General features: G+C 36.7%; 1 protein-coding gene across 1 annotated transcript; it reads left to right on the top strand.

The window, feature by feature from the left end:
- The first annotated feature begins 5,165 nt into the window (after positions 1-5,165).
- Positions 5,166-10,636, top strand: LOC146684965 (uncharacterized). Its single transcript, XM_085443901.1, has 7 exons — positions 5,166-5,209; positions 6,666-7,025; positions 7,321-7,425; positions 7,977-8,075; positions 8,705-8,742; positions 8,823-8,970; positions 10,407-10,636. Exons 1-6 carry the CDS (start codon positions 5,170-5,172, stop codon positions 8,940-8,942), a joined length of 762 nt encoding a protein of 253 aa, XP_085300027.1. The 5' UTR covers positions 5,166-5,169; the 3' UTR covers positions 8,943-8,970; positions 10,407-10,636.
- Positions 10,637-11,075: the final 439 nt, after the last annotated feature.

The following is an 11,075-nucleotide window of genomic DNA, read 5'->3' as shown; positions in this document are numbered from 1 at the left end:
TCGTGACCTACCAACTGCGAGTCAATCGTGCAGTTTGAGCAGGAGCTGAATAACGTGACTGAAAAAAATCGCACAGTGTCTGCCCAGCTTTAGGTTTACTGTCGTCCGAGACTTGCACCGCAGTGTCTGCGTTTGTTTCCCTGTTGGCCATGCTTCTTGTTGTGGTCATTTGTTGTCTTCCGGTATTTTCTCCGTAAGCGACCTTTCCTCGACCAATGAGATGAGTGGTAATCTGAATTGTCATACTCGTAAGTGTGCTGTCAGCTCATTGGTCACAAAGCAGGAGAGGGGCTGGGAATTATGTTTTCAAACAAAGCGTTAATTCCATTAAAAGTTATAGACTACTTTTGATTCTCACTGTATTACGGGACAAAGTGCGTCCCTTATTAGCTCAATACGGGACGTGTACTTTTGTTTCGAAATACGGGACGATTCCGTATTTTAAGGGACGGTTGGCAACCCTAACGATGAATGCCATGATGACACTACCGAGGTTGTTCATAACTGTAGTACCTTCAATGACAACTCCAACATCCTCTGGCTCCTGAATCCCTTCTCTTCTGATGGTGTAAATGCCCATGACAGTTGCTGCAGTGGATGAATGTTTTGTCCACATTTACTGTGTTTATAGAGGCAGTAGATACCTACATGGCAGCACCAAAAGAATGAACAATTGAATTTTTGCTGAAACTGTCCCCTTAAAAAGTGCTCTCCAGTGCAAGTTTCAACAATGACTATTAAGAATAATACATATTTCACAATTATATTGTCTCTTTTGAATATATGAGGATTTTGTGTGCGATGAACCTAACTCAAATTGAATCTAGAAAAGAAAGTGTGATAAGCGTACCAGATACTCCTTGAACAGTAGGTCTGGATCTTCATTAAAGTAGATCACCAGGCTTTTAAGAGTATGCTCCCTCTTTATGTCGATGTCATCATACTAATGCAAGGGTGGAAAAAAAGGGTGAAAAAAATGGAATTGATTGATTGCATTTAATTGATGGGTTTATCATTAGTACCAACCAAACTACTGATCGCCATGATATCCTTGATCTTTTGGCCCTTTGCTCCTTTGCTCCCCTGAAAAATTTGCATCAGCTTGTCTGTTAAATTGTCCAGCTGAGCCAAGAACTTCGCCTGCAGGGGTTTTGTAGTGATCTGCAGGAACTCTGCACCTGGAAATAAAACATACATAAATATAATAAACTAGAAGTTTAAATACAGACTGCTGAATCAACACACTGAAAGTTGCTAAACATTTGAACCGTAGCCGAAATCTTTTATAATAATAAATAGGTTTGAACGTCATGGGAGTGCGCATTGTGCTGCCTGCAGTTACTCTTCCGGCCACATGGTTCGCTTTTGGTAGCACCCTCAGTAAACTATGTAGTGCTTTTAAAGACACCTCAAAACGATACTTTCTACTAGAAAATGGCATATAATAATAAACACAGAATACCATATTTTTAGATTATAAAAAGAAAACAGTAAGAAAGAAGTTAGCTATAGGACATCATCTTTCATTGAGCACAATGGCTAGCTGCTAATAAGCTACCACACGCTCCGACTTAAAAGTTGGCAGCTACACAATTTCTCCTCTAAAACAAGGCACTTTTGAAAAGACCTGGCTATATTGTCAAAAAAAATAGTATTCAAGCAGAGAAGAGAATGGTAGCACCACCAAAAGTTCAAAAAACAACTGTTACTTCTATGATAAATAGCATTGCCATAGATTTAGCTGATAAAGAAATACACAATTGGATATATGAAAAATATATGTAGTTTTATCCAAAAAGTACAGAGAGGCCAAGAGCAGCTGCATTCATTTAGGTGATCCTGAAAGAGCGCAAAATTTTCAAAGAAGGCGGACCATTGTGTAACTCAGTAACTTTGTGTTCTTGTAACAAAGACTGCTTTGAGAGAAAATAATTTAGGTTCACCACACGAATAATAATTGCAGTAACGCTGGAGTGCTACATTTGCGTTGAATGAGATTAAAAATAATGTTTAAGCTTAAAGAGGGGCTTGAATTTATTTCTTTGAGTTTACAAATACTTAAGTGCAAAAATGTACTCCTCCTACCCCCAGTGCCCCAACAAACTCATTCATTTTGTGTTCAGAATCAGCCTCTGCTGGTTTTGAATAATTTTAGGTTTACACAAAGAAAATCTAATTAATTTGGTATTTTTTAATTGCATTTGTGAACAACTAACATAATTTGCATGTGTTCTTTGAAAGGAGGACCTGAATCTGTTTTTTGAGTGTACTTAATGTGTTGTCTTGTGTAGTTAGTGTGTAGTGTTGTGGATAGTTTTGTGTTGTGTGTCAGAACAATGGGGCGACTGCTGTCTCCAGGTAGAAACCTGCTGCTGTCAGACCTGCACGTATCAGGCTTTGATATTCTCCTTTATAGTGGACAGAAATTGTGTTTTTGGAGTGGCACAAATAATTTGTGTGTCTTATTGAATGCAGAACAGCTGATTGTTCTGTAAATAGTTTGAAATGGTTATTTAAAAAAAGGGTAAAAGGTAAATGAATAACTTTGTTGTTTGCAAAACTTGTGCATATGATTTTAAAATTGACAATTTGTATTTGCATTTAAAGTTATGAAATATGATTCAATAAACATGTTTGTGGTTGTTACGATAAAAAATATAACTTTTTCTACTCTGATTTTATGTTTTTTTTGTCTGATTTTAGATCAGTTGTGTTAATACAGTATGTCAAAATGAAAACACAACTCTTTATTCAGACACACAAGGTTGCGCTGAAAAGGATGATACCAAACAAGGCAAATAAACTGTTTTTAAAGGTGAAATGTGGAGGGAAAATCAAAAGTAGTTAAAAATGGCCCCTGGACCCCAGAGGCTTAAACATTTTAAACATTTTTTTAAAGTAACGCAATAGTTACTTTTCAAGTAATTAATTACTTTTAGAATATTGTAACTCAGTTACTAACTCAGTTACTTTTTTGAAGAAGTAACTAGTAACTATAATTAATTACTTTTTCAAAGTAACTTGCCCAACACTGGTCTTCAGCGACTCTGGCAACATAATAAACTGCATAGTAGTAAGTTTAAGGACTTCAAAGTTTTAAAACACCATTAAAATTTAACTGAAATCAAATATAAAATACAATATTGTATTTGGGTCTAGAGACCCTTGAAGCTAATAATGAAGGTGAATTGAACTTTCTTTAAAGGATCAGAGATCAAGCTACATTTTTTAGAAGAACAGTTAGTGAGCACTTAAAAAAGTGCATGTGTGACTGAGTGTGAATGGGTGAATGTGGCATGTTGCATAAAGAGCTTTGAGTGCTCCAGGAGAGTAAAAAAGTGCTATATATGAATCAGTCCATTAACAATATAACCACCCCCACCCAAAATCGGGTAACAAGCCCCAAGGGTGATGGAAGAAGGAGCTTTGAGTGTGAGAGGAACTGACCTGCAAGATGGGATCACGGTGAAGCTTGAAACCAAGCTACTGCATGGTTACCAAGATTACTTGAAGTACTCTCTGAAGATCTACTAGATGTAGACTAGATATAAATGTAGCACTACTTTATTCTCTCATCTGAATCCTCGGTGGTGTTTAATAGTTTGAGAGTAAGTAAAGAATAAATAACAAAATTAAAAATTAGTCTACATGCAAACTGGATGTAAGTTTAGCAAGTACAAACAAGTACTCTGTTTTAGTGTCATGTATTTGTGCTTAGAGAACAAACAAAATATTTGGAACCAACAGGAAAAAATAAAGTTTCCTCGAAGACTATATATTTCTTACTGATAATCATGGGAAAGTGGTAGAAAATAGACACAATTGTCTACTAGCATCTATTGTCCAGCACATTTCCCTGATTAGACATTAATGTCTATGATGTCCACCTTACTCCTAACCATATTTTCCCACCGGAAAACTTTACACCCTCCTGCTGTACACACACAGAGGCCTGAGGGATCTTCCAGGAATGGAGATGCTTTTTCCAATGATCCAATCAGTCAGTTCGTGACGATTTAATATCTGTGGATTTCTAATCTGGAACATAACCTGCTACGCAACATGTTTGGCACAGTTGAGACCAAAAGAGCTGAATAAATCACTTATTACATTTTCAGAGGCAAATATGGAAGCTGGTGAAACCATCACAGGTAAGATCCACCTGCACAACCTTGGGACAACCTAAGGCATGTTGCAACCACAAGTGCTTGACTTCAATGCCACTGTGGGTATTCACAATGTGTGACACTAATATATGTTTTTGTGCAGTGTGCAGGAACACGGGACATGGTCCAACACAAAGTGAAAGTACAAAAAGAAAAGCATGCTAAAAAAAAAAAAAACAGGCAAGTATGGAAGACTGGTTTGCTCATGACAGGTAAGATCTCCTTGCAGAACAAAGGCACATGCAGTCATGAGTACTTACCTGCGAGTGTTAAGCACAGCGTACAATCTCATATTCTTGCAAAAGAACACACAAGACAAGATTTTGACTGTAATTCAGCTGAATAGTGTTTGGGGAAGTTGTTAAGATGGTTCCTAGTTTAGAGACATTAGAAACTGCACATGCTCATCTTAAACTTCACCTGGACAACTTGGCAGACTCTGAAATCCTTCTAGTCTCTGTGTCTCAGTATTGTAGGTCATCTCTCATGTGACAGTTTAAACTGCCACCTCTCCTTCCTTGTTCATCTGTGTGTAACCTCGTTGACTTTCTCTGCCACCAAACCTACACATACTTTTTCTAATGTGCCAACATAGTTAACCTTTAGATTCAACTTAAGGTTTCTTCCGGTGTCAAATTTCTGAGCGGTAAAAACCCTGTGTGAGTAGTAAATTATCATGGTTTTGTTACAAAAGACAATATCACTGTTTGTGGTTAACCTCACAATTTTGCACAAATATCAGCTAAAATCAGGACTGAAACAAAACCAATGAGGGGCAATGAACAAACATTGCAACAGCTGAAGCATGCACTGAAATGCACTTTTACTTACACTAGTTCTGGTTTGTTTTACATTCAAAACAAAGGATTAAATTTTTGTCTGTAGTTAATGAAACCTTTTCATAAAATTGGACTAAATCATTCTTGCAAAACAGGAAGTCGAATGTTCCTTTTTTCTAAGTAAAGAAGGAAGAGAGGAAGCAGTTACTCATCACAGCCTCGATATGAAACTGTGTCACAGTTTGGTCTGTTTCATCTTCATTCGTGAGTAAATTTTCTTATTTAACTTGTTTTATCACTTTTATTATTATTTTATTTCTATGTGGTGTTAACGAATTCATTTTGCAACTTGCTGAACAGTTTAAATGGTTTATTCTGTTTTGCTCATTATTGTCACCTCTCGCTTACAAGTTATTGGTTTCTGTGGTTAAACACGTGGTTAAGAGTTGGGAAAAGGTCACTTCCACACATAGCTCACCAACAACACAATTTAACTGCTTAAAAATATAAATGTATGGAGAAAATAAGTTCTTAGCACAAAAATATTTTTTTATAGATATATTTTTAGTTTCACAATAGATCTCTCGTTAGACATTGGCCTTCTAATCATAGTTTCATCTTTGTTGAATTACCCAAATGTTTTTCTTTTTTTAAAAGATCAATTTTTCGTTGCCTTTTCTGGTATAAAGAGTTAGAAGTGCAGACTGGTGTTGCGTCAGACTTACTGCTTTAGCAAATACGCAGGATATTAAAAAAAATAATCTTAGAGAGTCGTTTCCATTGTTTTTGTCAGCGCTCTGTGTGCGGGGAGGTGGAGATGTGGATCCAAGTGCAGGACTCTGAGATGGAAAGATAACTGAAAACCACAGCTTTATTGCTGGCACCAACAAAACAGAAACCAAACATGAAAACACGAACTAGAAAACACAGGCAGGATCTGACGGTAGGACACGACACCGAGCATGGGAAAACACAGGGCTTAAATACACAGGGTAGTAATGAGGGAATGGGCAACAGAAGGGAGACACAGCTGGGGGAGATCAGGGCTAACGCGACGGGGGAGCTAAGCTGCACACACTAACATAAGACAAAGACTTTCACAATAAGACAGGAAACAAGAATTACTAAACCAGATGCAGACATGACACTGAGAGACAGACTAGACACTGAACAGAAACTGCAACACACATGAGAACCCAAAACCTAAGAACTGATCCCTCACCAAGAATAACAGAAACAGGTCTATAATGATAATAATAAACAAAGCACCAGAACAGCAGAAAACAATCCATAATGCAAAAATAAACCAAAACATAATAAACTCAAAACACTAGGTCCAACGGACCCAGAACCGTGACAGTTTTAAAAAGCACAACATGAACGTGTTAACGGCAATCTTCAGATGTTAAACAACAAATCCACAACCTCCATTTCACATTCAAAGAAAGCAAAAGAAGATTTAATCAGAAACACAAAAAGTCCAGCTTTCAAGCTTTTTTAAAATAAGGTTCTGAGTTTTCATCAGCCGATGGTTTGTGTTGATGTCAGGAAGAATCATGGAGCTGTGTTTGCAAATTCAAAATCAATAAAAATGTAGTGAATTTAACTGAAACTGAAAATGTTCGATCTGCTTAAATAATTTTTGGTCTTCAATTTAATTTATAAAGGTGTTTTAAATTATTTTGGGCATGTCGTAATTACTGATTGTTTGCATTTTCAGAAGCACTTCAGGATGGAAACGCTGATCTTGCTACTGCTGAAATTCACATCCATGCAGAAAGGGAGGGAGGAAACATCACAGTTGGCTGTTCATTTTCTTTGTCTGGAAGCTTGAGGCTCTTCTGTAAGGAAAAATGTGAACAAGGAAAAATTCTCATTGAAACAACAGAGGACACAGCTCAACGAGGCAGATACAGCATTAAATATAAAGAAGGAAGCTTTCTAGGAACTAAGACAATTATGTATGCGAGCATCACAAAGCTGGAAGTGTCTGACTCGGGAGTGTACAGGTGCTCTTTGGGGAGAATGGGTGTAGATTTTTTTGATTCAAACTATGAATTTCAGATCTCTGTCAAAGAAGGTGAGTTTCTGCTGAATGTCATGAAAATGTTTGTTCATACCTGTCCAAATACTTACTGACACCTTATTCAAATAACCTTTGTATATTATATCAACTGTAAAAATGCAGTTTTATCAGTTCTGCTGTGAAGCCCAAACTATTACTTTCTTGTACGTGTTTCACTAAAAGAATATTAATGAACCTCCAGTTAACCTGTCAGTTAACTAGCTGCATTATTCATTATTGATAGCTTCAAGTGTTTCAATGCTAAATTTAATTCTGAAACCTTTTTCAACATAAACATTTGTCACATCAGCCTCCACACCAACAATGAAGATGACACCAGAGAGTTCAATCTCCACTGCTACATCATCCTCCACTGAAGCTTTCCAACACTTTCCCACCCAACCTGCAAGTTCAGGTACATTTATATTTGCATGTATGTAGATGGGTCTATTTAAATTATGCATGAGTTTATTAGAATGTGTCACATACCCACAAAGGAATAATTGTGTTAGAAGTAAGAATACATTAAATTGAAATAACATACAAGTAGAAAAAGTGCAGTACTTCTAATCTTCTAATCTTTCTATTTTTACAATTGTGAGTACAGCAGTTATAGCACACAAAAAGCCTCATTTGAACTGTAGGTATTAATGAATACTTTAATTAAAATGAGGAAGCACAGCAGTAGATAATCATGCCTAAAACCAAAAAAAACTTCTCTTTATAGTTTTCATCTTAAGGTGGACATGTAGGAGCAACTATGCTTTAAGTAATATTAAGTGAACACTTCTCTCTACCTAATGAGCTGTTGTATGTGTTGGTGCTGAATGGATAAGGAAAATACCTGCTTACTGTGAACATGCAAGCACATGAATTCACATAACACTGTGGCTAAATGAACTGGCCCACGGCCACATGCTGTATTTAAACTAAATAAACTAAGTCTGTTCTGTTCAACTCCTGTAGATCTGCTGCTATACACGGGTCTGTTTGTGATTGTCCTGATCGCCTTCTTATCAGCAGCTTTGCTGATTTTCTGCAAGAGGAGAGCCACTAAACCCATAAGTGAGCGTACAAAAAATGAATTTTAAAGCATTTTGTAATATTTTTAAAGGACTTTATTGATGCATTATCCTGTTTTGGAGACTATCCCCAACCTAGTTTTTGCAGTAAGATCTAGAAATATACTTTATGGAGACTATTTGCAAAAATAACTTTCAGTGGGACAGATTTGTATGTACCAAGTGTTTAGTGTAAGACTTTAAAGAACACTTTTTAAAAAATACTATTCATCTATGAAGCTATAATTTTCTTTTAAATTGTGTACACAGAAGTCAAACTTGTCTTCCATAGCACGCACACACACGCACGCACGCATGCACACACACACACACACACACGCACGCACGCACGCACGCACACACACACACACACACTCTCTCTTCCCTGTATGTAACCAAAGCACCAGATGTTCATTTATAACTAAGAACAGTGACTGGTTACAGCAGTAATTACTTGTAGTTACTATTTAGTTAATAGTTACTAGTCATTTAGATATTTATGTCACTGACCTGAACTTATTTTAGTTCTTCAGATTTAGTTCCTCATATTTTACAGAGTTTGCTTCCTCAGGTTCTACGTATTGCAAGGTTTCCTCATGCAAGATGTTTATTTTCTGAACTTTATGTTTTCAGGACCTCCAGTAGAAAATGTGTACTCCAGCATCATAGATGTAAGTTTTAGGAAGTATGAGACATGACTTTCATTATTGCTAAGTTTGTATCAGTCAGGTGGTTTCTTCTCCTCCTTCAGGACAACCAGCTGTATGAAGAGATCAGAGAGGAGACATTTCCACCTCCTGTGGAAATGTCTACAGTTTACACCACTGCCACACGCCCCCACCCAGATGGAGTTGAAAGCTCAGATGACTAAAGCATCGCCACTTAGAACTTAAAACGGTGTAAGTGGCGTGATCTTTCAGTTCAGTTCTTTATAGTGAATCAGGTAAAAATAGGAATAGTCATTTTTCAGTTCTCAGACACAAAGATGAAAGTTGTGAAATAATTTTTCCCAATAAACTGTTGACGGTTAAAGATATGAACGTTTCTTCTTTAACTGTAAACAGGGTGCACCAAGGTGGCACCGGCCACCACCTCAAAATTTGCAGGCCTTCCTGCCAAAACTGTCCTGTGATGGTAATAAGTTAAATAAACTTGAGCACAGGAGAGACAAAAACACCCTACAATGAGTTGAAACATTAAATCGTTATTTAAAGCAAATTATTATAGATTTCAAAATCTTATTTGATTTTCATATTTACCCATTTTCAGTGATATCGACTTTAATAGCAGGAAATTAAGTTGACAGCGATCGTTGCTCAAGAGTTGGCAGTTCGTCTTGTAATTGGAAGGTTGCCGGTTTGAGCCCCGGCTCAGACAGTCTCGGTCATTGTGTCCTTGGGCAAGACACTTCACCTACCGCCTGCTGGTGATGGCCAGAGGGGCCGATGGCGTGATATGGCAGCCTCGCCTCTGTCAGTCTGCCTCAGGGCAGCTGTGGCTACAACTGTAGCTGGCTCCACCAGTGTATGAATGTGAGAGTGAATGAATAGTGGTATTGTAAAGCGCTTTGAGGGGTCCCGAAAAGCGCTATATAAATGCAATCCATTATTATTATACAATTCTTTTCTTTCACTCATTTTTGCCATATTTTTCAAGTAACCTGTATTTGACAACAGCATAATACAACTGGAAATTCTTTATTTGGTGGCCCCCATATGGCTGCCCCTATGAAAGAATTGTGGAGCTGCCTGTTGAGGAGAAAAGTGTATTGGAGAGGGAAAAGTCTTTTAAATTTGTATTTTACAATAAATTTGGATTCAAATTTATATTAAAAAAAACTATTTTTAATTTATGGGATTAAGGATTTCAAAGATTGTTCAGATTTTATGTCAATAATATGTTGGACGGTTCAGGACTAAGCATATATGTTGATACTAATATATATATAAAAAGAATCAAGCTATTCAAACCTTTCTATATAAACACAGTAGAGTGATACAAACTTAACCTTCCCTTTTCTGTTAGTTGCTATGCTTTTCTGATGGATCTCTGTCTCCCAGGTAATTATGATACTCAGATTTGCTGGTAATGTACACACACTCTGGATCCAGTTTATTAGGTACAGCTAATCATAACTATTTTTTTTCATAAATGCTATCTTTTGATCAGAGCAGTAATTGGACTGTTTTTGCAATTGTTGATGAGCCAGTGGAATGAAATGAATCCAGTTGTGTAATGACTGATCCATGTCATCATCTTTTGCTTCACCTTATCATTACTGATCTGCGTTTCATGTATTCTGCCATTTCTTCTTAAATATGTATTCTTTGCTTAGGTGCTCTCTAAGCGAAGTGCTCTGCCGTGTTCACAAATGAAGATTTGACGTACCACAGCATCAATCCAGGGACCGGAATGAAACCTACGCTACACTCACAGAGATATCAAATCTAAATTACATATTGTCTGTGTGTGCCAGCTCATGCATGCTTTAAAACAACTCTAATGACATGATGAATGAGATGGATAGGAAAGATATACTAAGGAATAAAGCTAAAAGGAAACATATGAGTTAAAATGGTTAAGTTGTTGTGATAACTACTCACGAATGAACCAGCTAATGTAAAGTATAGTAATATAATTATTATTTGAGACTATGATGTTCAAAAAAATCAAAGGAAAGGAAATGAACTTATAAACTTGTATTATAAACTTATAATTTATCTATGGACATATAGGAAGGACCAAATAAAAAATATGTAACTAAAACAAGTCAACAACAAAGGAAATAAAATTTGTTTTATTCTAAAAGTAACTAAAAACACATTTGTCTGCATCTTAGTGCTCTATGTAACATTCACACTCCACTGACTGCATCAGGAGCAACTTAAGGCTCAGTACCTTGCCCAAAGATACTTCAGCATGTAGTCAGCATGACTGAAGAAGCTGGGAATTGAACCACCAAACTCCCAATTATTAGATATTTGATTACTGCTCTACATCCTGA

The sequence above is a fragment of the Copadichromis virginalis genome, linkage group LG20 (genome assembly GCF_057382275.1).
Source record: "Copadichromis virginalis isolate Kocher_CV1m ecotype Utaka linkage group LG20, C_Virginalis_male_GT1.1, whole genome shotgun sequence".
NCBI lineage: Eukaryota > Metazoa > Chordata > Actinopteri > Cichliformes > Cichlidae > Copadichromis > Copadichromis virginalis.
Note: the sequence above shows the minus strand (reverse complement) of the source record. Positions and strands in the feature narration are given on the sequence as shown.

What these genes read in the sequence shown, in the direction of transcription:
- LOC146684965 (XM_085443901.1), top strand. Translation starts at nt 5,170, where the DNA reads ATGAAACTGTGTCACAGTTTGGTCTGTTTCATCTTCATTC. An exon ending in GGTCTGTTTCATCTTCATTC is followed by an intron (nt 5,210 to 6,665) that starts GTGAGTAAATTT and finishes TTGCATTTTCAG; the next exon opens with AAGCACTTCAGGATGGAAAC. An exon ending in TCAGATCTCTGTCAAAGAAG is followed by an intron (nt 7,026 to 7,320) that starts GTGAGTTTCTGC and finishes TTGTCACATCAG; the next exon opens with CCTCCACACCAACAATGAAG.